This window comes from Rattus norvegicus, chromosome 5 (assembly GCF_021556685.1).
Source record: "Rattus norvegicus strain SHRSP/BbbUtx chromosome 5, alternate assembly SHRSP_T2T, whole genome shotgun sequence".
Lineage (NCBI taxonomy): Eukaryota > Metazoa > Chordata > Mammalia > Rodentia > Muridae > Rattus > Rattus norvegicus.
In genome coordinates this window covers 156,445,327-156,473,240 of record NC_141538.1, presented here as the reverse complement: position 1 = coordinate 156,473,240, position 27,914 = coordinate 156,445,327, and the positions used below count along the sequence as shown (strand labels likewise).

Here is a 27,914-nt window from a genome sequence, read left to right as displayed (position 1 = left end):
AAACAGGGTTTCTCTGTGTAGCCCTGGCTGTCCTAGAACTCACTGTAAAGACCAGGCTAGAGTTGAACTTGATCAGCCTGTCCCTGACTCCTCAGTGCCAGGATTAAAGCTGTGTGCTACCACAGCCTCAAGATGACTCTCTTTAAAAAGAAGTTTATTTTGGTGTTTTGTCTGCAAGTGTGTCTGTGTGAAAGTGTCAGAAACCCTGGGACTGGAGTTAGAGACAGGTGTGAGCTGCTGTATGGATGCTGGGAACTGAACCCAGCAACTGCTAAGCCATCTCTCCAGCCCCTAAGATGACTCTTTAAGAAATCTTTGATTGGGGCTGGAGAGTTGGCTCAGTGGTTAAGAGCACTGACTGCTCTTCCAGAGGTCCTGAGTTCATTCCCAGCAACCACATGGTGGCTCACAGCCATCTGTAATGGGATCTGATGCCCTCTTCTGGTGTCTGAAGACAACTGCAGTGTATTCACATACATAAATTAAAATAAATAAGTCTTTTTAAAAAATGACCATCAAAATAAGAACTCAAAAGAAGCAGGAAGCAGTGGTGCCCTAGTCGGGGGAGAGATGCAGGGTAGGTACTGGGAACTTTTCAACTAAGTTGTAGTTCAGCAGCTTTTAAAATTTCATGTTTATTCATATTTTCAAAATATATGTACATAAAAAAGGAAGATTTACAACAGGAAAGATTGCCTTCCATGCAACACAAATCCCGATGACTCATGATGGGTCCTCACAGGCATGAACCACCAATTCGAGCCCATTCCTCAAGTCCACTTCCCAGCCATCTGCAGCTGTGGGGAGCCCAGGAAAGACACTTCAAGTGGAATGAATCTCAAACACCTTCTCCTCTGGCAGCGTGTAAGGGGCCAGAGGATGTACATCAAAAGCTTAAGACAATTAAAATATTAAGTGCCACAGGAAAGGATCAATGATAAGCAGGAGCTGTAGTTCTCAAGTAGGAAGCTACTATTTACACAACCTCACAACCTAAACAAATACAAGACGAGGAGGGCTGGGCAGCACGGCTTCATTTGCTCCCCTCCTCGCTTCTGATAAACACCTCGAAATGGAGACCGCCGAGCTGACAGCAAACGTTCTATGGAGAGAATGGGGTGGGGTGCGAGTGGGGGCACACGCACAGGTGAATCTGAAAACTGGTCATTTTAGCAAATTATGTTTAGCAAATTAACATTTCTACCTCAGTAATGGGAACTCTCAAACAGGGGAAGCTCATGCCCCAAATATTAAAAATATATCTAGGCCTTTGATCAAGAATATTCTGTCATTTTTGGTAATAAGCAATCAGATTCCACATATTCCTGTACTTCCCCTTCAGTCAGAAAGCAGGCGGCGCAGACGTGCGCTTGCTGTTAAGGGAACAACGCTCTGGGCAGCAGGGCGTGCTTGGCAACTGGGCAGACAGCAAAGGAGATCTTCAGAATCTATGGATGGCAGACTGGGGCTTCTTTCCAAAGTTATAATGTCCCTGGCCCACGCTGGAGAAAGGTTAGTGGAGTGATTTCACAGCCAGGGTCAATCAGCAAGTCCCCAGGCAGGAAGCAATGCTGTCCCTGCAGTGCTCCCGCTCCGTCTGGCTTCAGCACCAGACCTGGAGGTACTCACTACAAATGCATCTTTGCAACTGTTTGGATTAACTTCGAGGAGGAAAAGAAAACCCCAAATTGGATCACAAAAAGAAGAGAATGAGGGTTGGGTTAAGATGAACAAAGGGAGCAGGGTAGTTACACAGTTCAGCCAAGTCCAGGATTACGGCAGAAATTAAAATGATGAAGAAGCAGGCACTGAGAACAGCACCTAAGCCAACAAATGTCTACACTGGTTTGTTTACATTCCTTCCCACAGTGTTCGTATGGGAAGAAAAATGTAAAATTTAAAAGCATTATAACTAAAACAAATGCACACTGACCTTATAAAATAAGATTCTGAATTCAATCATGATACCCTTTTTCCTATAAAATTTACTTTTTTGTCTTGAAAGACTTCTTCTTCATGGCAGATTTGCCCTTACCGGGCAGTTTCGCTTCCTTTCGTGCATTGGCTACGGGCTTTTTGGAGGTGCTCCCGCTAGGCTTCTTGACGGCTGAGGGTGCAGGTCTGCCTTTCCTGGCAGGGGTCTTAGCCTTGGGCGGAGCTTTCTTAGGCAGCGGCCTCACCTTCCCTCTCTGGGCAGCAGGGACTTTACGCGCAGGCTTAGCCCCTCTCTGCTTCATGGAGGCCGTCTTCCCTTGGGGCTTGGCTGGTGTTTTCTTCTGTAAGCTGTGAGAAAAAAGAATAAATGCATGACTGAGTGCAGGACAAAGCCATTTGCTGGAACAAGCTCCTTCTGCTTAAAGAGAAGTAGCCTGTATAGACATCACTATGTTCAAAACAGAAAACTGACTTCTCAGTGCAGGCTTCAGACAAATCTGATTTGTGGAAATCTCCAGCTCATTTCCTGGGATAATATGGAATTGTTCTTCTTTGAATGAACATTTATATTATGTTCGACCACTGCCTGAAGTTTTGAGTCCTTGAATTTTCAAAGGAGAAGATAATTTAAATGTTACTCAAAGAATCTGAGAAGGATATAAATAGTCAGACACAGTCCTTTCCTTAGCCCTGCTCATGAGCAATGCATTTGGGGGACACTGGGCAAACTCTAGGCTGATCTCTCTACACTGCCCTATGTCCTCAGGCCTTGTTTGACTCTTTGAGATGGGTTCAATCAACTGCCCACAGTGGCCGTCAGCTTCCAACTCTCCTGCCTCAGCCTCCTTAAGCTGGAATTGCAGGCCCAACCCCACTTCAGCTGAGATTTATTATCTGCCTCAGCAGATTTCCAACACCACACCTCCTCTTGGGTGGCGGCTCTTCATCCTCAGAGTCCTCTGATGACTCCTCTTCATCCTCCTCCTCATCCTCATCCTCAGAGCCATCTGACACTTTCTTTGGAAACAGAACTCCTGGGCTAAGGTAGAAGGAAAAGGAAAACATCATCTTGTAGCATGAGGAAAATAACGGGAACGTAGATGCCTGTCACTGGACACGCCCAGTTTTATTCAGAATTACTATTTCCCTCAGAAATGTCAAGTTAGACTACAAGTATCTGTTTAGAATTTAACCTACTTTGAACATATGTACAAAGTCACCCACCATAAGTCTAGAAAAGTTCCACATGTTTTAACCCCCTTCCTCCCATCATGTAGTAATACGCACTGTCACTGTTTAGTGGTCACTAACTTTCTGTTGTGTGACCTCCCCAGACACACAGCAGTGAATGGTCTACAGAACAGTGTCCTTGTTTTGCCTTCACAATTCTGGCAAATAACTGTAAGGCTAAAACTCTTCAAAGTCTTAAAGAAATGGGGCAAGAATCTTATCCCCTAAACTCTTTTTAAGCTTTTTTCTATTAGTATTTCCATAAATTAAAACATGTATATGACCTGACTATTCAATTTACTATTTAATATATTAAAGCTTAACTATACATTCAACAGAGTACTGTCTATGTTTGTAAGAGTGATTACGTAAGAACGTGTCAGTGCGAAGTTGCTAATGTAAGATCCTCACAGCACAGGCTATGCACAGCACCTTACTAATAAAAGCAGAAGAGGGTCCCAACACCAATACAGAAAAGATGTGTAGCTGCAAAGAGCTTCATGTGTGCTTCTGTTCCACAGTCAAATACATCATGACCAGAGGCAGGTTTTCAAATAGAAGTTTGAAGAAGGCAGAGTTATGATTCGTGGCAGAGGTCAAGGTTCTCAACATCTGATTTTCTGGGTGATTAATTAGTATTCAATTCTCTGGCAATCTGACTGTTGCTATTACTTAAAAAGATGAAGAATGATCATCAAGAGCTGGAGCGATGGCTCAGTGGTTAAGGGCACTGACTGCTCTTCCAGAGGTTCTGAGTTCAAATCCCAGCAACCACATGGTGGCTCACAGCCATCTGTAATGAGATCTGATGCCCTCTTCTGGTGTGTCTGAAGACAGCTATATTGTACTTTTATACCCAAAATAAATAGATCTTAAAAAAAAAAATCACTTAAAAAAAAAAAAGAATGCTCATCAAATGACTGTCCAAGAGCTGGCTACCAACAGCAACCCCAGGACAGCAAGCATTGCCCACTCCAGTGAGAACCTTTTGGTCGTTGTTATTTTCAGATAGGTCCAGTTCAGAGTCACAGGAATGAGGCAAGCTTTATTAATAACCCAGGCTTGTAAGCGGGGAGCAGATTCAAGTGTCCAGCGACCAGTGTGTCACTGTGGGAGCTCACCTGGGGTAATAGGGGAAGCACAGCTGGAAGGTGCCGCTGAACCCCTTCCCAGAGATCTGCTCCAGCCACCCATTCTTCTCACATTTCTGCAGAGTTTTTTTCAGCAAATGCACTTTACAAAAAAATTCAAGAAGGAAGAAAAAGTTTATATATTCAGATATGGTCACTCAACCACAACTAAATGCAAACCATGTCAACACTGATCAAAGACAGGAATGAGTATAGTCCTTTATGCCTGACTGCATTAATTATAACTAGTTCATAAAACAATTATTTTGTGCCAATAAATTTGGCAAGTTATATTGAAAAAGTAAAAGGAAACATTAGAATCCATTGAGTGGAATATTTTTCCATAGAAAAAGTAAACAGGTGTCTAGAATGAAATAACTGTCTGGAATCTAGGGGTCAAGAGTCTTGTTCTTGGGTAACACATAACTGGTTAATAACAGTTCTGAGTCTAAATATTTAATTTCCACTCATTCAAGCATCTAAAATAAAATATCCTAGATTTCAGTTTCCGTTATTTACAGACTTTCTGTATTCTATTAAACCCTTGCAATCTAGTAGCTCTTGATAAGACTTTGCCACTCACTGCCAACACGTGAGAAAATGCTGCTCGGTACCGGACCACAGACTAGCGTCTCATTTCACAGCACGACTCTGGGTGAATGTAATTTACTAAGACAAAATACATCTTGTTATAGGGCTTAAGTCAATAACAACCTCTGACTTAGAGTAGTTGCAAATTAACAAAAAGCCCCAACCAGTAATAACCAGTAAACCTAGCACCTGAAAGGTTGAGGCCCAAGGATTTTGAGTCCCATGCCAGCCTAGGTGAAACAATGAGATGTTATCTCAACAATGAAACCTGTAAGGGAGGGAGAGGAGCTCAGCAGTTAAGTGTGCTCTTCCTGGGCTGGAGAGATGGCTCAGCGGTTAAGAGCACCCGACTGCTCTTCCAGAGGTCATGAGTTCAATTCCCAGCAACCACATGGTGGCTCACAACCATCTGTAAAGAGATCTGATGCCCTCTTCTGGTGTATCTGAAGACAGCTACAGTGTACTTATATATAATAAATAAATAAATCTTTAAAAAAAAAAAAAAAAAAGTGTGCTCTTCCTGCTCTTCCACAGGACGTGCGAGAGTCTGACCCCAGAACTCATGTTCAGACTGCTCACAATCATCTAGACCTTTAGCTTCAGGGGACTTAATACCCTGTTTTGATCTCTGCAAGTACCAGAAGACATGTGGCACACATTTATTCTCTCTCCCCTCCCACGTGCGTGTACATACAGAGACATACACATGTGCGCGCACGCGCGCGCACGCGCGCGCGCGCACACACACACACACACACACACACACACACACACGTAAACAAAAGTAATAAAAGTTGATAGCTCTTTAAAAAGCATAAAAACGAGCTTTGGTTGCTCCTCAGTCAGTGATGACAACTGATGTCTGCAGGAGAATCCCCCCAGCCCCAGCTAAGTGCACACAGCGCTGACTCTTACTTTGGTAGTTAGAATTGGTCCCTGGGTGGTTCTCCAGGACATACTTCTTCAGAGCAGTGGTGGAGCAGGTCTTAGGTTCATTCATGGCAGCAATGGCAGACAAGATTGCATATTCCATCAGGCTTCCACCAAGCAGGGGTTTCTCCCCGGATTTCTTCAGCTGTTTTCCAAGGAGGAAGAGAAAAGCATGAAGACAACACTCTCCCAGGCAGACAAGACTCCTCTGCGCCAGGCAGATGGAGCTCCTGCATCAGCACAGATCCTTTAAGTGAATCATCAGGTCAGTGACTTCCTCTTCCCAACCTGCTTTTGAGTAGTCTCTCCTTCCATTCACCCTTCCAGCCCTCCTAAAACAGCAAGAGATAGTTTGAACCTAAAGCGACTGATATCTTTATGCCTTGTGTCATGAGAAATAAATATCTAGGGGATCATAAAATTACATGGCCTAATTCCAGGCTGAGAGTAAAAAATAAAGATCAGTAACAATTAAGCCAGATGTGGTGGCACTCGCCTTTATTCCAGCACTCGGGAGGCAGAGGCAGAAGGATCTTGGAGTTGGAGGCCATCTTGGTCTACAGAGTGAGTTCCAGGACAGCCAGGGCTACACACAAAAACCCTGAGAGAGAGAGAGAGAGAGAGAGAGAGAGAGAGAGAGAGAGACAGACAGACAGACAGACAGACAGACAGAGACAGAGACACTGATTGAGATTGATTGAGATTAGTAACAATTAGCCAAATAGGAAAAGGAAATGGCAATGCTGTATGGTACTGGGTTACTCATTCTTTTGAGACAGGGTTTCATCTGTCAGAAAGCCTGGCTTCAAACTTGTGTGTAAATATGGCTCATTTAGCAAGCTGCTTGTCCAGCATACATGAAGCCCTGTGTTCAAACATCAATACCCCATAAACCAGAGATGGTGGCAAATGCCTGTAACCCCAAGATTTAGGAGGTAAGAAGAGAAGGACAAGAAGTTCAGTCATCTCAACTATATAGAAAGTTCAAGGCTGGCATGATTACATGAGTCCTTGTCTCCTGTAAAAAGTAAAAAGCCACAAATTCCAAAAAAAATATTTCAAGTTCTTTATTTGACTAGAGACTTATCTATAGTAAAGAGCCCCTAAAAACTGCTCAGTTTGAAGACGGGCAAGAGTTCTTTATAGGACGATTCATGAAAGGAAATGAGATGACCAATGCACAAGCAGTGTGCTTGGCATCAGCCACCACTGGAATGCCCATCAGAGCCTCGAGAGAGCACTTCACCTCCACAAGCCGGACCAGTCCAAAGCAGACTAACAAGGGTGGTGATGAAGGTGCAGAGAAACCACAGGTGCTTGGGGAATGTAACATGGTGCAGTCCTGCTCGCTCTGTGGCTAGCAAGTCTACTCCTAGCTACTGACTTCAGTGAAGGGAAGCACATATTTACACGGGGGCCCTTCTATACAAACGTTCACAGACAATATACATAATTAACTAAAAGTAGAAAAAATCCAAATATGCAACTCACGCATGGATAAACTAGGTATGAATACAGGCTGCTACATGGAGAAATTCAGACACTATGCTAAGTAGACAGGGCAAATACAAAAGGCCACACAAGGAATAATTTCTCCCGTCTGAAATGTGAAGAAGGGTCAATGGACCTTGTAGGCTATCTGAAGCCAAGGGTAAAAATTCCAAGTGACCACAGTCGTCACAGGGATATTTCCAGGGTGGCACCAGGTCCCAAAATTCAACTTTGGAGACAGCTGTACAACTGAAAACGCACCCAAACTGGGTTAACTTAAGTTAAAAAGCTCTAAAGGAATCTAGTATTTGCTGGATTTTGATGCAGCATCAAGAGGTACCGCCCACAAATAACTGAAATCTCTCATTCTTTAACTCGTTCTGCACAGGGCTGGCCTTTCCCCATAAACTGAACAGACACTAAAGGAAACAACTTAGAGTAAGACATTAAAAACATCAGCAAAGATGTAAAGAGTATTTCTCTTAACCAATTTTTTGAAGACATAGCTATTTTTCATGGAAAAAAAAACATTATTTACCATGTAAAGGGTCTAGTCTTGTGGGATTTTGTTTGTTTTCTATCTTTTGAGATAGTTTTTTGCTACACATAAAAAACCCACTTTGTTGAAGGTCTTCAACAGTTTGAGAATAAAAGATCTTCTTTGCGAATCAGTTAGACAAGCAAGCCCAGCTGCTAACCTGGAATGTCCCTGAAGCACCCTTGCCAGTTATCTGCTCTAACTGGCCTCTCTCCACTGCTCTCTGCAGAGCATTCTTCAACAACTGGGGCCTGCAGAGAGAAACAAAAACAGTGATAAATATGTCAATGAAAGAAGACTTGCAGAAAGAGACATGAAGTTATTTCCAGACCTACAGTTCTAATTCCTACTGTGTGTAATATCTTGTTAAGAAGACAAGGACGGAACACCAAAGCCCAGGCACCCTAGGCAAGCAGAACCTCTTTTCCCCTAAAGAAGCTGTTACCGACATACAGTCCTCATATACAGTACAAACTTTCTACTGCCAGAGCAGGCCAAGACTCTGAAACTTACTACCATCGGACGACAGATGACTGCCCTAAACAATTAAACAAAGCAAAGGCATGATTTCCCCTAAATGGGGTCTTACTATTTATGTGGCCCAGGACACACAAAGATTTTGGCTTTCATCATATCAACCAAATTCATGGAACACAGAAAAGTACTTAAAAATGGGGGGGGGGGAGGTACAGGGGGGAAGGCGATTATGGAGATCAATGTCATGCCTTCAAAAACACACGTGAAATTGACCTCTGACCTCCACATGCACATGTACAAGTGGGCTTGTAACCCCAACATGTGCACATCCCCAATCACCCCACACAGGAAATTGTAGTAATAAGGGATCCTGCAGGCATCTTAGCATGGGAAGCAAATTTATGTTGTTGCACAATACTGATGAGGAGGACAAAGCAATTAAGGCATGCCCACTGTGAGGACACTCAAACTTTAACAAACAGCCTGTGACACATGAGACCCCGTGGGTTTTTTTTTTTTAAGATTTATTTTTATTTTATGTATGTGAGAACCCTGTAGCTGTCTTCAGACAGCACAAGCCAAGAGCATGAGATCCCATTACAGATGGTTGTGAGCCACCATGTGGTTGCTAGGAATTGAACTCAGGACCTTTGGAAGAGCAGTCAGTGCTCTTAACTGCTGAGCCATATCTCCAGTCCCTATGAGATCCTATCTCAAAAATAAAATAAAATACAATACAATAAAATAAAAAGGAAGGCTGTCAGGACTCCACAGAGATAGCTGAGAAAAGCAGTATGGCCTAGTGGAACAAAAAGGGGAAACAAGTATCAACAAAAGGGATGAACTCAGTTTTCAGTTCACTGCATCTAGAATGTTCAACCATTCAGACACTGTCTGAGGTGGTTAGAACAGGGACAAAAGGGCAGCAGCAGTGCCCACACCACTGTCTGCATGAATCCACAACTGAGCAACTGTGACAACCTAAACGACCTGGTCCACATTTTCTGGAAGGAAGGAAGGCCAGCTGTGGTGCATGCCTTCAAGGTCAGCTCTCAGAAGGGAGAGACTAAGGCAGGCGAATTTCTGTGAATTCAGGGCCAACCTGGTCTACATAATGAGACCCTGTCTCAAACTCTCAAACACCCACACATACTAGATTACTCAGACTTGGTTTAAGTGATAGACTAGTTGTGTACATTGTTAAGCCTTTTCCCTCGAAGGAGTTCTTACTAACTTATTCTGTAGTTCTTTCTACCATGGGAGTCCTGGGGACCACACTAAGGGTGGACTTGGCAGCAAGCACCTTTACTCACTGAGACATCTCCATGGCCCCTTTTGCTATTAAATAAACCTGAGCTGCTATTATAGCAAACAGAAAAGGACTATCTGCAGTTGATATAAGAGGGCTTTTTAGTATTTATTTTTATGTTTATTCATTTTTATGCCTGCATGTGTTGTGTGTGTGTGTGTGTGTGTGTGTGTGTGTGTGTGTCTGTCTGTCTGTCTGTCTGTCTGTGCACCATGTATATGCCTGGTACGTGAGGAGGCATCCGGTCCCTTAGTACTATCTAAGTACTAGAAATCAAACCAGAATAGCCATGCTCCTACTCATGGAGCCACCATTTAGCCCGGCATGAGAAGAGTTACAGGGGCTGTGAAGGTGGCTCTGTGGATGTGGCAGTTTGAATGAGAATGGCCCCCACATGCTCCTATGTTTGAATACGTGGTCCCCAGTTGCTGAACTGTTTGGGAAGGAGTAGGAGGTATAGCCTTGTTAGAGGAGGTGTGTTACAAGACTGGACTCTGAGGTTTCAAAGGACTGGTGCCATTCCACTCTGTCTTTATTCTGCCGTCATGGGTTCTAATCCTCTGATCTCAGAAACCCAATTAAGCATTTTCTTTTGTATGCTGCCCTGGTCATGGTGTTTTATCACAGCAACAGAAAAGAAACTAAGACAACAGGTAAAACACTTGCCAGGTAAGTATGAAGAGTCAATCAGACCCCCAGACACCATGTAGAAGCCAAGTGGGTTTGGTAGTCCACCAGTATTCCCAGCTTATAGAAGGCGGGAAAAAAAAACCTCTTAGAGCAAATTAGCTAGCCAGACCAACCAAAGGATTCAGTGACACAATCAAAATAGATTCTCAGCATCTGCATATGCATCTGAACACACAAGCAGATGTCCCCATACATGTTGTAAATGTGCACACACGTGTGTACTTGAGTGTGGTGGTACACACTGTGAACCCATTACTTCAGACGTGGAAGCAAGAGGCCTAATAACTCAAGCAAATCCTATTACATAGCAAATTTGTGGCCAACCTGGGCTACATGAAACCTGCTCAAATCAGTCCTTCTGCAGGAAAGATTGATTCAGTACTGGTTCAAAAGCCATTTTAGGTGGGGGAGGGGGAGGGAGCTCTATCTATACTGAATACACATTTCCCCTTATTGTTGCATATATGACAAAAATCTACTAACAAAACATTTATATTGGATATATTAAATATGCTAAGGAGGATGTAAAGTATACCAGAGGACAAGACCAACAGTGCAGAACTAGAATACCAGCTACTGTAGAGCAGGCTGAGGCAGGAGAATCACAAGTTTAAGGCAGGTCTAGACAATTTACTGTACGGGGAGGAGCCAGGATATAGGTAGGGGTAGAGACTGCTTAGGTACATACAGAAGCCAAGAGAAATTCTACTCCTCAGAGGGCAGAGGTCTGAAGACTGATTTGATGACAGTGTAGGCTGCAGTGAGTTCCTATCTTAAAAGCAATCACACAAGAAGTGTATCTATCGGTATCTATCGCTCACAAACGTATCACTATGTGTCACATGTAATGCTTGAGTAGTTGTGGTATCAAGGAGGCTCCTGGAACCAATCCTGCACAGGTACTGACTGTTGAGGGACAGGTAGACTCTATCAGGATCATGGGAGAATACGAAAAGAACAACAACACCCCTACATATGACATGAAAAAAATATGGAATTAAGACCAAAAAAGTAAAAACATACAGAAAGATTTAATTCTGGCTCACCCCAAAGAAATCCTCAAACATTTCGTCTATGTCCTTTCTCAACAAGGGGTGTGAGGGAGCAGAGCATGCTAGTACCTGATGTCCACTCGAAGCTTAGGGTAATACTGAGACACGTATTTCCTGATGAGACTGTAGGAGGCTTCCTTAGGTTCACAGAGTCGGGTAAAAGCCAATGGGAGAACATCTTCCAGTTTTACTTGTGGTTCTGGATCCACTGCAGAGCCCTTCTGCAATACAGCATCAAGAGTCACATTCTCACAGAACAGGCAGCTGTCAGCCCACCTGCTACCTACAATTCCAGGGCAGCTAGGGATACGTATCAAAAATAAAAATTATTAAATTTAATTTTAAATGTATAAAACTTTCAGAGTTGTAAGAATAATACAGATCATCATGATTTTAATCATTGGTACAGACAAATATTAATTCACTTTTTAATCTGGAGCCATAGTTTTTTTTAATTAATGTAACTGTTGTGTGTTAATCCTTACAGAAATGTGAAGACAAGGGGGGTGCTATGGTTTGCAATGTGGCTCTTGCACTCACTAACCTGGGGAACTTCCTTCTACCCTCTCTAGCCCTTAGCAGGAGGGCTGCACCTCCAATAGTGCTACTCACATGGCCCTCAGTCGGTGCTCCATCCTCAGGAGTAGTAGAACAATACTTCAACACTCAAACTGTGGTTCAGACTTACCTTTCTGTTTTTGGATTTCTGAGGTGTTTTTGATTTCTGGACCACGACAAAACTGCCAGATGCACCTTTTCCTTTTACCTAAAGTAAATGAAACCTCTGTTATTCCTGTAGTGAATGTGTAACTTCACACCGGATGGTTACAGAGTCCGATGCACAAGCTAACGTGAAAGAAACACTGCTTAACTTGGGAAGGAACGAACACTGAAGTTGAGGAGTCAAGACCTGGGAGGGACAGCACAGCAGCCAGTCAATCCCGACAATCCTGGCACTCAGCTTATCTGTGATCAAACTTTTCACAAAATAAAATACTCTTATTAATCACATAAAGAAGTAATCTCCACATAATAGGAATCCTTTTATTCGTTGATGGATCTGTAAGTACCCAACATAAAGGATACACTGAGTAAATACTAAAGAACTAACTAGTCCTTGAGAGTTCCTAAGCAGTTGAGCTGTCTGATTAGCACAAAACCTAAACCCACCGCACTCTGTAGACACAGGTCAGAGAGCCCCAGCAGCTCTGGGACTGTGATCGACGATCCCAGGACAAGCTTTTGCTACCACAGGTTCTTCTTCTCACTGTGGACTTACTTCTGAAGAGTACACTTGATGAGATAAAGTCCACTTTTAAGACTGTCATGTCTTTTTCCCAGGACCCGATGCTGCTCAGGCAAGTGCTCCAGCCGGAGCCGCGGTGCCACACTAAGCTGTTCCAACTCCAGACAATACTTTGAAGAACTAGGCAGAGCAGCACAGATCATGCCAGAAATCAGGGTTAGTTCTGCTTGGGCTTTCTTTCCTCTGATGCTCTTTAGCTCCTAGGTGCTAACAGTTTATATAATAATCAGTTAAGGTGAGTCTACCTACAAGCCAATTTTTTTTTTTAAAGATTTATTTATTTTTGTTTATATGAGTACACTGTAGCTGTCTTCAAACACACCAGAAGAGGACATCAGATCTCATTACAGATGGTTGTGAGCCACCATGTGGTTACTGTGAATTGAACACAGGACCTCTGAAAGAACAGTCAGTGCTTTTGACCGCTGAGCCATCTCTCCAGCCCTACAGGCTAATTTTTTTTTTTTTTTGGTTCTTTTTTTTGGAGCTGGGGACCGAACCCAGGGCCTTGTGCTTCCTAGGCAAGTGCTTTACCATTGAGCTAAATCCCCAACCCCTACAAGCCAATTTTTAATTAACCAATTGAGTCAGGTAAATAAATGTTAGAGCTAACACTCCTAACACAAGGCAAGCTGCCCTCTGCTTTGGAACAGTAGCATCCCTGTCCTCCTCATTGCTTTCAGAGCTATGTACTTTCAAGCTAAGCCAATCTCCAAAGACCCAATCACTATACAACAGGCAGAGAAAATGCACACCATTGCATAACCTATAGTAAGAGACCCCTGCAGGGGGCTGGAGAGAGGCTCAGTGGTTAAGAGCATGGACTGCTCTCCCATAGCTCCTAAGCTCACACCCAGGTTGGTAGCTCACAAGCATCTAGAATGGGATCTGATGCCCTCTTCTGGTATGAAGAGTGTATTCACATGCATTTAAAAAAAAGTGACCTACAAAGAGGGCTCAGTGGTTAAGAGCACTGGCTGCTTTTTCAGAGGAGATGGGTTCAGTTCCCTGTACCCACATGGCAGCTCACAACTGTCACAACTCCAGATCCAGAGACACTGACACAGACATACGTGCAGGCAAAACACTACTGCAGGTGAAATAAAAATAAATAAATCAAGTAAAAGAAAAACAGCCCTACAAAGCCAGGTGGTGGTGGTGCACACACCTATAATCCTAGCACTCAGGAGGCAGAGGCAGGCGGATCTCTGAGTTCCAGGTTACAGAGTGAGTTCCAAGACAGCCAGGGCTACACAGAGAAACAAACAAACACACAAGAAAAGAAAAAGTGACCTACAAAGGCAACTCCAGTCTAGACTCTGAGGCTCACGTGGTAAGACGAGGTGCAGCTGAACTGTCAGTCACATAGCTTACCTTTAACAACAGCAGGGTGCACTTAACTCTTGTTAGAAATGCACTTCACACAGCAGACATGACGTACTCTCATTTTCTACCGTGGTGTCTCCTACCTGTTTGATGACTCCTCTGTTTAACTCTCTTTTCAGTGCTTGCTTGAGGAGATAGCCCCTTCTCTCCAGATCCAGAGAAGGGTACTTATGAATGATGTACTTCCGGATAGCAACCACGGAGGCACCGCTCTTCTGGAAGCATGCCTGCACAATGTCCAAAGCATACATATAATGTTAGCTGTGTCTGATTAGAGACTCGAGTGCTTTTCTAAGTGAGTTCTTACAGAAGTAAGCTCAATGGTCAAGGCAGAGGAGTCAGCAGCGCTTCAGTTCTGCTCACTTAGGCTTAGATAATAAGGCTGTGGAGAAGAACACTAACAAGTGCTTCTGCAACAATCTTTTTTTCCCCTGCAACAATGGGAAGTTTTCAAAATCACAGGAATGGCTGGGTACGGGGTTCACACCTGTCATCTCACCACTCAGGGGCTGGAGGTAGGTGTGTCTCCACAAGGACAGCCTGGGTTACAGAGAGAGACCCGATCTTTAAAATCAGAACAGTAACCATCAACCCCAGACCATAAATATTCTAGGAGTTAATGAAAATCCCTGTCCACTTTAATTCTAGCTCGTACTAATGTAACACTATTCATCGTCAACTTGATAGACTCTAGAATCACATGGAGATAGGCCTTGGACATAAATGAGGAACAATCTGAAGCTAACTGATATGGGAAGACTCATCTCAACTGTGAGCGGAGCCACTCCCAGGGCAGGACTCCTGGGCTGTATAGACAGAGAGGGGGACTGAGCTCTTCCTCTCCCAACAGATATGAAACAACCGCCTGCCTCTCCCCACCCCAGCCGCCTCTTTTGAGACAGGGCCTCTCTACATAGCTTGACCTGTGCTGAAACTGGGTAGAGGAAGCCGGTTTGAATTCAGAGACCCGCCTGCCTCTGCCTACCAAGCACTGGAATTAAAGGCCTACACCACACTTGCATGACTGCCTGTTTCAAGCTCCTGTGGCCTTGGTGCTTTGATGGATGGTGCTTTGGCCTGCAAACTAAAATAAACCCTTCTTTGGTTCGAGAGGTGGCTGAGCAGTTAGGAGCACTTGTTGACCTTGCAGAGGACTTATGTACAATTCCCATCACCCATACGGCAGTTGACAACGGCCTGCAATGCTAGCTCTTATGGTACCCAATACTGACTTCTGACTTCTATGGGCACCAGGCATGAAAATGGTGCATAGAAATACAGGCAAAACACCCATACATACATATATAAAATGAACACATCTTTAAAAAAATACCAAGCAGTAGTAGCACATACCTTTAATGCCAGAACTGGGAAGGCAGAGGCAGAGGCATCTCTAAGTTCAAAGCTGACCTGCTCTACAGAGTGAGTTCCAGGACAGCCAAGGCTACACAGAGACCAAACCAAAACCCAAACTCTCCCTTAACTTGCTTTTGAGAGTGTATTTTATCCCAGGAACAGGAAAAGAAATGAAGACAATTTAGAATACAGACCTTTGGCATTAAAGTGAAGGAAACACAACAATCCTAAGAGTGTCGATTCATTGTAAGGAATGAAGTTCAGTACACAGGATCAACACTTCTCCCAGGCCTTCTTTGACTGTGACTCAAAGGAAACCCAGATGAATGGAATAAAACTGGGTTCATAGAAAGCACAGACTTGAAGGAAAAAATGGAGATATTTTACTATTTCTAGCTTATTTAGACAAATGTCTATAGAAGGATGAAATATTTATGTCACAAAGGCAATAAATGATTAATTTCTTTCAAATGCTGCATCTGTTATCTAATAGAACAGATCATCAATTTCTTTCTTTTTTTTTTTTTTGGTTCTTTTTTTCGGAGCTGGGGACCGAACCCAGGGCCTTGCGCTTCCTAGGTAAGCACTCTACCACTGAGCTAAATCCCCAGCCCCCAGATCATCAATTTCTGCAGTGCTATTTTCTTTCTTTCTTTCTTTCTTTTTTTTTTTTTACAGTTTTGCAGGAGATTTGATGAACATTTGTATTGTGTCCACCTTTAGAGTCTTAAGAATAATGCTGGGGTTTTTTTGTTTGTGGGTTGGTTGAGTTTTGTTTTTGTGGTTTTTGGTTGTTTTATTTTGTTGTTAGTTTTTTTTTTTTGTTTGTTTGTTTGGTTTTTTTTTTTTTTGTCCTTGTTTTTCAGGTTTTTGTTGTTGCTGTTGTTTTGTTTTGTTTTGTAGACAGGGTTTCTCTGTGTAGCCCTGGCTGTCCTGGAACTCACTCAGTAGAGCAGGCTGACCTGGAACTCCACCTGCCTCTGCCTCCAGAGTGCTGGGAGTAAAGATGTGCACCACCATTGTCCTGTATGTGAAATTCTTAAAGAGAGGCTATGTAAAGAATATTGTTGGGCAATGGTGAAGACCACCTTTAATCCAGCATTCAGGAGGCAGAAGCCAGGCAGAGGCAGGCAGATCTTTGTGAATTAAAGTCCAACCTGGTCTATAGGACAAGTTCCTTGAGCTGTTACACAAAGAAACTCTGTCTCAAAAAAAGAAGAAAAAAAAAGAATTTCTAGAAAGCTGGCTCAATATGCTCTTAGAGAACCTAGACCTTGTTCCCAGCCCCAAGACAGTAGCTTAAGACTACCTGTGACTCCGATTCCAGAGCGTCCAACGCCCTCTTCAGGCCTCCAAAGGTTCCTGAACACAGGATGCAATGAACTCAAATAGGCACACACAGGAACAGATAAAATAAATCTTCTGGGTTAAATACAAGGGGGGAGCGTTTAGGCTTAACATGTATGTATAAGGCTCGGTGTTGGATCCCCAGCAGTGGGAATGCTGGGAGATTTACATAATAAAGCCAGTATAAGATTACACTTTCATCTGGTGCTTCAAAAACCTGTCATCTTGCAGAAGAGTCACCAATTCAAAGTCCTCCTTGACTAACAGGGAGTTCAAGGTCATTCAACTAGTGCCTCATCATGAAATCCACCCTGAGCCCCAAAAGACTTTGAGAGCCACATAAGCTAACGAAATCAACGAATTACATTCAAGTCATAATGCTATGTAAGGAGGCTAATTTTTACAATATTTTGAAATTAGTGAAGAAATAGAGCAGTAGTGTTTATTATTTATTTAAAGTTTTCACACCTAAAAGTTTATTTTAGGTGTGAAAAGTGGTTCCTATGAAATGCTGAGCTGTATAGATAAAACTTGAGAGTAATTTTTAATAAAAAATCTGAATATTTTCTAGCGACTTCATTTTAGATGTGCATGTGTATAAGTGATGTATGCAGAGACACCCTACCCACAGAGGGCATCTGGCTCCTGGAGCTCTCTTTACACAGTCATGAGCTGGTTGATGTGGGTGCGGAGAATAGAACCCAAGTCCTCTGTAAGAGCAGCAAAAGCTCTTAACTGCTAAGACATCTCTCCAGCCCCTTCACATGAGTTTTTAAAACCAAATGTGCCAGCACTCAGGAGGAAGCAGTAGGTGGATCTTTGAGTTCAACGTCAGCCTTGTCTACAGGGCTATTTCTAGGACAGCCAGGGCTACAGAGAAATCCTGTCTCAGGGCTGGAGGTGCTCATCAAATGTAATTATAGCAGAAAAACATGTGCCTCACGTGATGAATCTCCTTTAAGGAGCAAAGCAGGAATTCTAATGTCTGGACAAAATACGCTGTTTTGAAATAAGGAAAAGACAAGAAAGTAAGTCGGAGTTGAAATGCTTGAAAAATAACTTACCTTAATGGCCTCAGTTAAGATTGCATCCATCTTTGGCCGTGGGGAGGAAGCCATTGGGGTTTGTTTCTGGGCCCTGGCTAGCTGGCTGGCAGACAGAGTGGCCCAGGCAGGGATGGTTTTCTTCACTTTCTTCTCCTTTTCTTTAGACTGATCCTTCTCTCTTAAAAACAAAGTTTTCATTATGTAAGATGAACTCTTCAGAAAGAGGCACAGCCAACATTTTGTATTCAAGGATTTCCCACACTTGTACTCCACACAGGAGGACTATATATACTTTAGAGGTAAACACCTTCTGTACTGAACACTGCAACTTTCTTTCTCACTATTAGTCACCAAGTAACACAGCACAGCAGCTGTGTACAAAGCCCTCCCACTGTATCAGGTATTAGCAGTAACTTGTAGGTAGTTTGACTAAATGTAAAGGAGGATACACCCGACGTACATGTAGCACTAAACCAACTTACAGGTAGGACTTGAGCACCTACAGACCTTGGTACTGTAGGGGTCCTAGAACCCATGGGCCTTTAATATCAAAGGACAGTCATATAAAGAAAAAGAAAAGGCCACAGAGGGAAAGCCTGTTTTAGAGTACAATGAGTAGGAGAGGCTAAACTAGCCTAGGCCCAAGTTCCAGGACAGCCACAGCTACGAAATGAAGTCTTCTCTTGGGGAGAAAAGTTTTATCTATTTACATTGAGGTAAGATATAAAACAAGCAAGAATTCACACACACACACACACACACACACACACACACACACACACACACACACACACACACACACAATAACATTAAAAACTTCCCGGTCCCCAGCTCCGAAAAAAAACAAAAACAAAAAAACAAAAAAACTTCCCGGTACTATAATCAAGAAGGTCCTCTTAGAAAATGAGTTAAAAAAAGATGTTTCTTTTAGGCACAGGAAAGGGCGATCACATTAACTGTCCCTAAAACTGAAGTGAAAATTCTGGCTGGAGAGACAGCTCAGCAATAAGAAAGAGCATGACTGCTCTTCCAGAGAACCTGGGTTTGATTCCAGTACACACAAAATGGCTCACAACCACCCCAATACCTTCTTCTGGCTTCCATGGCACCAGCCATGTACTATGCAAACAGGCAGGCAAAAATACCCACATATAAAAAAAAATAAAAATTAATAATCACAACAACAGATGCAATAGGGTATGGGGAAAGAACGTAAAATTCACAATTCTATGTCTCAGCACTGAAACAATAAAACAACAACTACCTTCAAGGTAAAGAATAAAAACTTTTGGCCAGGCAGTGGTGGTATAGCCTTTAGTCCTAGCACCTGGGAGATGGAGGCAGGCAGATCTCTGAGGTCAGCGTGGTCTACAGAGCAAGTTCCAGGACAGACAGGGCTACACAGAGAAACCCTGTCTCAGAAAAAATAAATAAAATAAAGAATGAAAAAATTTGAAGACAGGGATGATATAAAATTCATTTTAAGAAGTAACAGTCATGAGCTGGAGAGATGGCTCAGTGGTTGAGAGCACTGACTGCTCTTCCAGAGGTCCTGAGTTCAATTCCCAGCAACCACATGGTGGCTCACAACCATCTGTAATGGGATCCGATGCCCTCCTCTGGTGAGTCTGAAGACAGCGACAGGGTACTCATATATAATAAATAAATAAATCTTTAGAAAAAAAAAAAGAAGTAACAGTCATCCACTCACCTGCCGAAGTATTGGAATACTAAAATTATGGCACAGCCAATAAAAGCACAGATCACTCTTAATAATGGGAATGAGAGGTGTCCTGAGTAATACATGGAAAAGGTAGAACCATTACTATTCTATTTATTTATTTTTTTAAATATTTATTTATTTATTTTATGTATGTGAATACACTGTAGCTGTCTTCAGACACACCAGAAGAGGGCATCGGCTCTCTTTACAGATGGTTGTGAGCCACCATGTGGTTGCTGGGAATTGAACTCAGGACCTCTGGAAGAGCAGTCAGTGCTCTTAACCACTGAGCCATCTCTCCAGCCCTACTATTCTATTTAAAGAGAAACAGTGTGCATGTCTGTGCACATGTTTGCTCAGAGGCAAAAGTCACTGTTGGCTGTCCTTAGTTGCTCTCCAATTTTCCTTTTAAAAGGAAGCCAAGCTTGGTGGCAAGCACCTGTAACTCAGCACGTGAGATACAGACACCTGAGTTCTGTCATTCTAAGTCTGAAGTCAGCAGAATCTACATAGTGAGTTCTAAGTTAGTCAGTGCTACATAGTAAGACCTGCTCAAAATGTGTCTGTCCCTTCCTCGCCCAAGAAAAAAAAAATTTAAACTGCCACCTTCATACACAGATACAAGAAAATTATCAACTGCAAGTTTTACCTGCAGCGCTCAGTCACCCATACAGACTTATGCTGTTCTCTAACCGAAGTTACTAAGGATTCTAATAAGCACGTAAGAAGAGCTCACTGTAGGCAGGAGGTAGGAACAAATGGTAAAGTGTCCTTCAAGTAAGGATTTTGTAGTTACTTGTTGTTCTTATTGAGATTCTATCAAAGCTTTGAAAGTATCAAATGTTCCTTTAATGTATTCTAAGCAGGCAAACATACTCCAAAGTGAACAGGAAGCACTTAGTCAGATACCGTCTAACCAACCCTACAAAGTCTAAGCGGCAGAATGTGCAGAATGAAACTTTTTCAAACACACTGTAAAAAGTAAACCCAAACCCCCAGCATAAATGGGTGCTCTGGTCCATCACCCAGTCGCCTCCGACTGCTGACAGCAGGGAGCAGGACGGCTTACTCTTTCTTGGTTTCCTCAGCAGACTTGCTCTCTTCCTTCTCTCCACTCTCAGGCTCCCCCTTGGGCTGCTCTGCCTCCCTGGATGGAGCAGGTGGAGTCTCATTCTCTGGTTCTTCTACCGTAGAGATAGACTCCTCTGAACTCCCATCTGGTTCTAAAACATCAGGTGAGCGTCAAGTAGATACATTAGGACCCCCACACCCCATAGTCAATAAAAGTCACAAACATGTCACTTAACAGACCTGCCAACAGTTAAATTAAAAGATACATCTGAAAAGAATCACGACATGGCTTTGGACTGAGCGCTGCCTGCCACTGCACTGGCTGCTCTGTCACCCTCCCTCGCCCATGTTGTTAAATCAGTCGAGTTGCCTATTCAAGTGTTTACCCAGACCATTATGTGACAACACCCGACACTGCATCAACTGGCTATGGTGGCACACATGGTAACCCCAGCACTTGGTAGGTAGAGGTGAGGATATGAGTTCAAGGGTTCAAGGTCACACTTGTCTACTCAGCAAGTTCCTGACTGGCCTCAGATTTAAAGCCAGTTTTCCATCTTCACAGTACCATACATCATTCTGCCACACTGCCTGTGACCTGATGTCATGAGAGATGCAGTGGTGATCAGCTCACTGCCCACATTAGTTTTCAAACTCTGACTCCACATTCCCCTCTCCCTTAGGCATGGATGCCTAAATTGAGTACAGCACTTAAGGATTTTGAGACACAGAAGAGGCCCTGACAGGGAGAGAATGGTGGTGTGCTAATCGTGCAAACCTGAGCTATGCAGGAAGAAGATAAGGAAAGGAATAAAGAGATAACGAAAAGTCACAAGGCAAAGACTAACAGGGAGAAAAGACAGGAGGCTAGAAAGGGCAGGGAGGAAGCCGTTCCGAGGGCTGACAGACTGTTTTCTGCCTCCACTCCTTGTACCAACCTGAGGAGCTCATCTCTTTCCCACTAAGGCAAACCACGCCCAGTGTTGTTGTATAACCTACATGCTTCCCTATGGCCCAAGCCTTCCTGAATTCCAGCGCCATCTCCCCCAGGACACTATGATGTCAACAGTGTCATGCCGGTTGCTCCTCATTGCTGTTTTTAATCCCAGGAGCATCACATTTCACTTTCCAAAAGGCTTCAGGGAGAAAACGCACTGAGTTCTCCCTCGTGGTCCCGCACACACACAAACAGCTCCCTTCAGATATGTTTTAACACTCCATGATGGGCATGAGAACAGCTAGGTCCAAAGAGATTTATGGAGTACTTCAAATTGGAGTGGCTTTGTCTTTTTAAATTGTAACTGCTTTACTTTACCTGGTTTTTCTTCTTCCCCTTCAGCAAGTTTGCTTTTGGGCGGAGTTTCCCGAGTAGAATTCACAGCCCGACGGATAGGCATGGTGCTATCGTCTGCTTTCTAAGAAAAAAGATGCCATAATCACTCAGGCATAAACAGTTCTCTTCTGTCTCTCTCAAGGGACCTAATTGGGTATCAAAGATGTAGGAGAATTCTTCAAGTCAACTCCAGGATCTGATACAAATTACTTTTAACAAGCTTTTTTTAAAAACACTGTTAAACATGATTATTAAAATATTCAAAATATTTTAGATAGAACTTCAAATTGAAAGTTACAAGTAATTTGGAATCAACTTAGAAGGTTGAAAGTTTTATAAGGATTTGAGGGGAAAGGGAGATGAAAAGAATTCTGTTATCTATGAAGAACCCAGCAGAGGCTGAAGTCAGGGGTTGATCCAAGAGTGAGCTTCAAGAATGCATCAGCCCCTACCTCACCTAACTTGTCCGCGTGGATCAGCTGAGCTCCTACTATAAGTGGGAGTGCCTTAGGATGGATGAGTTCACCTTGAGACATATCAGTTGCCATTTAAAATAAAGTCTAGGCCTGAATACTGGTGAGACTCTGAAGCCTCTGCTGTTAATCACAGGGGTTTCCTAATGGCTTCAGTGTGGTGAAGAGTCAACCTAAAGCACAGAAAAGACCTGGTGTGAAGATCAACAGAGACAAAACTAAATAAAACATCTAAATTCAATATTCCAAGGAGAATATAATGATAAACTTAAGTTACAGATGACTTAGTTACTACTAAAACAAACAAACCAAAAAGACAACATTATTGACATATCACAATGAAGCCAGGCTGAGAGGAAGGCGGAAGCCACAGCAGCTTTGCAAGGTCCACAGGAACAAAAGCAGCAAGGACAGATATACGGCTAAGGAACCCAACCCCAATCCCTCTTGCTGATCTCTGGAATTTACACAGGAGATTAAGGGCAGGTCTAGCCAAGGATCCGTTTTCTAGATGACTTTTGTGGTTATCATTTGAATGGGGTCAAGAAAAGTAACTACAATTTTTAACTTTACCTCAGTTAGAAAAGTAATTTTTTTCCTCGTTAAAGGGAAAATCAAAGTGTAAAACTACCACTGAGCACTTAGCACTGAAGAACTCCAGAGCCAGGGAGGTGAGTTCAGATCACCGCCTAGAAGTATTCATCCACAGCCTTGTCCTAGTGTGATGTAAGCTAATGTGTATAGGAAAAAAAGGCATAGTCAAATATCTACAAATTAAGCAACATGGTGCTACATGCTTGTAACCCTAGAACTCAGGAAGCTGAGGCAGGAGAAGATACATTTTGAATTCTGAACTTTAGGCCATTCTGAGCTAAAGAATTAGCTCTTTTCTTTAACAAGTGAACAAACAAACAAGAACCCACAAATAACCCACATGTAGCCACCAAAATTTACCTGATCATTAACACTCCTGTGTCCTTAAAAAGAAAAACTAAAAGCACTAGAGGGGCCACATTCAGCTGGTAAAGTGTCATGTAAGCGTTCAGATTCTGTAACCTGTGACGTTCAGATTCTGAACATGCATGTAAAAGTTGCTTGTGGTGGTACCTGTCTATAACCTCAGCTCTGGGGGAGCGAGACAGAAGGATTCCAAAGCTCAACAGCTTAGCAGTGTAGGTGAATGATGAGGCTCAGGCTTGCTGTGAGAGCCTGTCTCACAATATAGGAGGGAGAGCCACTGAGGAAGCCACTCCTGTGTGTGACCTCTGGCCTCCACACATGTGCAAGCAATATATACGAATCTAGAAAATTAGTAGAGGAAATGGCTATTTAAATGTTTAGGCCTCTGTGCTAAGCAGCAATTAACAAAGATGGGGAATAATTAATTTCTACTTTAATCTCTGAGTCTTTTAGACATGTAAGACTTTTTAGCATATCATGTAATAGTCCCAGACCACAACAAACTACAGTAAAAATGTAAAATATCAAACAGAGTACTTTCAGGTAGAGAAAATCTTCTGGAAACAGGAATGATTCCACACTTGGCATCTGTTGCAAAGACAGCTGAAGAATGCAGCTGGGACAGTGCTCTCAACTGGGACCCAGCACTACAGGAGGCTGAGACAAGAAGATGAGGAATGCGAGATCACCCAGAGTCCTTCCTCAGTCTGCCCACTCAGACTGCCCAGACAAATATCTCATTGACAACAGCAAATTAGAAATATCTACAAATATTTAAAATTCTCTACGGTCACAAAACCAATGTAAAACACCACATCTATGGGGTTGCCTTCACTAAACCTCAGCAGTAGGGATGAGGGAGACGAAGAGATCTGAGTGTGACACCAGCCTGGCCGACAGTGAGCACCAGGACAGCCAGGGCCACACAGAGAACTCAGTCTCAAACACCATCCTGCCCCTAAAAGAGAAGCCAGGATGCTCAGGACATCACTGAGTTTGTTTGCATAAGGATTTCAGTACAAACACGTAGTACTTACATAGCAATCTATTTTCCCTGAAAATAACAAGGAAAACTAACTAAACGTGGTATTTCCCCAGGCAAACCCGATACAGAAGTAAACCATCATGGTCACATCATCCTTTGGAAAGTGACACTGCTGATGAATTCTTCCTAAGCTACAATAGCACTTAGGCCGGTCTGTCTGTCTGTCTGTGTCTCTCTCTCTCTCTCACTCACACACACACACACAGACATAGACACTCAGGAGATAAGGGTACTTAGAGACAGACAGCCCTGGTCGCCTGAGTCCAGCCCCTGATACCCACAGGGGAGTGAGTCATGAGAACCTGCTTCTCAAGGTTGTCTTCTACTTCAGCCTAAGGATGGTGGCCAGCCCATACCTCACCCTCCCCATCCCAAATAAATGCATGTAATAAAAAATTACATGCATTTTTACAAATAAATGCACATAGTAAATAAACACCTACAGTTATTTGGGGAAAATATTTAAAAATGTCTGCCTCAGTCTGAACTTCTTTACTAAAGACCACAGAATGCCAACGCAGAGCAGGTTCTCATCCTTCTCTAATGGGCTTGGCGGGTTGTTAAACTCACTTTTTGTTTGAAACATGGTTTTACTATGTAGTCCTGGCTGTCAAGGAGACACTCAGACAAGGCGGTCTCCAAACTCACAGATACACCTGCCTCTGCCTGCCTAGTGCTGGGATCAAAGTCCTGTGCCACTGTGCCCAGCTAAAATTCCCTTTTCATTAACAGCTAACAGAGCCACATGGATGGGTAGCCAGGGTGCCACATGGATGGTAGCCTTGACATCAGGGTACCTTGTGTCACAACTTTTTGTTACAACACTCTCAATGATGAGACCTTTTAGACAGCGGTGTTAGCTCCCTGGCTAGGATTTTGGGGGAGGGAAGGAGTGGGGTCTTTAAGTAACCCAGGTTGGCATCAAACCTGCTCTGTAGCAGAGGATGACTGAGCTCTTAACCCGCCTCCCCAGTGCTGGTGTCACAGCTGCACAGCACTCCGAAAATGGACAGGTAGTCTTTCCACAGATACAAAGCTGGGTGCCTAAAAGACAGGGTCAGAATGAGAGCTCAACAGGTATTTATTAAAGAATGAAAATGATTCTTTAACCTGGCTTCATGTGGTTTGGAAACCAAAGTATATTTTCAATAGGATTTATAAAGTTCTGTGGCCACAAATTTTAGGTTCTTTTTATCTGAATGCTGGAATAAGTAACATGACTTACTTTTGACAAGGGAGATGCATAACTTGTTTTATTACAGGCAATAAAAACTTGCAGAAGTAGAAAGCCCAACTCCATGATTGTAGTTTATTCCACTAGAAAAGGCAGTAGGTCTGGGGCTATAGCATGTATTTCAAATTACCGGTATCCTTCAGAATCTACGATTTTTAGCAAGGGTGCCAAGATTTCATAAGTCATCATAAACTCTATGTAATATGCATACTTTCTAATGTCACCAATAGACCACTAAATACATTCCATGGCTCCTGGGCTGTTTCCTCACTCAGAGAAAGCTTCGTGATTACCAGCAATTTTCCCATTTCATTAATAAGCATGTAGTGGGGCTGGAGAGATGGCTCAGTGGTTAAGAACACCGACTGCTCTTCCAAAGGTCCTGAGTTCAAATCCCAGCAACTACATGGTGGCTTACAACCATCTGTAATGAGATCTGATGCCCTCTTCTGGTGTGTCTGAAGATAGCTACAATGTATTTAATAAATAAATAAATAAATAAATAAATAAATAAAAATAAGCATGTAGTGATGTCTAACATGGCTGGGGATAGAAGCCAATTAAACGCCGGCTCCACAAGATCCAGTGAAGATTTGTATTGGCCCAGGCCTCAGTAACTTCCTAGTCAGCTTTCAGTCATTCACCTCCTAAGGAAGTTGAAAAACTGGACCAAGAACCTTAATCTTAACTCTCCGGTGACAGTTCACACTAACATCCCCAGCACTGAGAGTGCGCCAGGAGGCTGAGGAAGGAGGGGCAGAGTCCAAAGAAAGTATAGGGAGACCACCTCAAAAACAAAACAAAATCTGAGATCAGCTTTGAAAAAATTATTCTGAAACTGAATGTGGTATGACGAATTTAAAAAGCTAGTGGAGGTTTTATATGGCCTATGCTGACTAAGATAAAACAGAAGAGTAAAAAAAAAAAAAAAAAGACTTCAAACGCTTTTCTAATAGCTTCTAGGCCTTTCAACTAATATCAACTGCAGAATGACTCTGTAGCTACATTTGATGTCTAAGATGCTTGCGCATGAGGTCCAGGTCTAATAAGGCTCGTTCTCCAAGCAATGGACAGTGGGAGAAGAGCTGTAAGCAACCTGGGGCGAAGTCATGAGCACTACTGGTAGTGTGCACTAGGCTTAGCTTCAAGGGCGTTAAGGAAGACTGACTGGTTAAGTCTGGATCAACTCAGGCCTGGGCTTAAGACGGCTGACACAGGCAATCCTGCGTCGGCCTAGGAAGCACCGATGGGGCTGAGGAAGGTGTAGGCTCGCGGGAACACAGAAGCGCAGGGTAGCGGCGACGGCGGCAGCAGCGGCAGCGAAGCCACAGTGCCCAGAGGCTGAGCATCGCCCGGAGGAGCAGCGAAGACAAAGGCGCGAGCGGCCGCGCGACAGAGCTGTGGCGGCGGAAGCGCAGAGCTAGCGGGCAGGGGCCGAGACGGGCGCAGGTCTGCTGAGGGTGGCAGCAGAGGTTCGGCGCAGGGACCGCTCCGCGTTCCTGTCTGCGGGGACCCGGCGGCGACCCGCGGGGCCTCAGCTCCGCACACTCACCACTGGGAACTCCGTAATGGCGGCCACGGCGGCGGCGGGGGCGGAGAACCCGGGGGGGCGGGCCCGCCGCAGCCAGTCACTACCGCCGGCATCTTTCGAACCGGCTTGAAGACAGTTGACAGTGGGCCGAGGGAGGGCGCGGCGGAAGTCGGGCCACGGGTCTCGGAGCATGCGCGAGCCCGCAGCCAATAGGGCTCTGCGGCGCACGCCGGAGCATGCGCACTGAGACACGGGGGGGGGGCACGACCAGAGAAAAGCTGCCCCTCCTCCCCAAGTCCAAACAAAACAAGGGCGGGAGCGCGCGCCGCAGGGCCCCGGAGGCCCGCGCGCCGGGGGCAGGGGCCAGGTGGCGGGCGCGACGCGAGAGGGCGCAGCGGCCGCGGTGGGCGGACAAAAGCTGGCAGCTTTCGGTCCCCGCGTCCCGCCTCCAGCGCCCGGGCAGCGGCGTCAGCTCCCAGGCCAGTGGCCTCCACCACTGGTACTCGGGAGTCCGCGCCCACTCCCTTCGCGCCGGGTCCGTCCCGCGTTACCTCTGAGCTCCGGCGCCTGCGTCCCGTACGGCCCCTCAGCGTTGCTGCGGACCACCGATCGCTGACTCCCGACACCGCTGTCCTCCAGGCCGGGCACCGAGCTCTGCCGCCCCGCCCCCCTGCCCGCGGCCTCGCGCGCGCGCCCCCGCGCCGGCCCCGCCCCCGCGCGCTCCCGCGAA

General features: G+C 44.2%; 1 protein-coding gene across 9 annotated transcripts; it reads right to left on the bottom strand.

Annotated features, from left to right (window-relative positions):
* Positions 1-604: 604 nt before the first annotated feature.
* Positions 605-27,840, bottom strand: Hp1bp3 (heterochromatin protein 1, binding protein 3). 9 transcript variants are annotated; one of them, NM_199108.2, is given in 13 exon segments: positions 605-2,283; positions 2,858-2,974; positions 4,287-4,398; positions 5,802-5,961; positions 8,006-8,096; positions 11,443-11,594; positions 12,062-12,139; positions 14,149-14,292; positions 17,833-17,992; positions 20,607-20,760; positions 21,924-22,023; positions 22,394-22,587; positions 27,736-27,840. In NM_199108.2, coding segments are annotated over 12 exon segments (1,662 nt in total). In that variant the 5' UTR covers positions 22,490-22,587; positions 27,736-27,840; the 3' UTR covers positions 605-1,985.
* Positions 27,841-27,914: the final 74 nt, after the last annotated feature.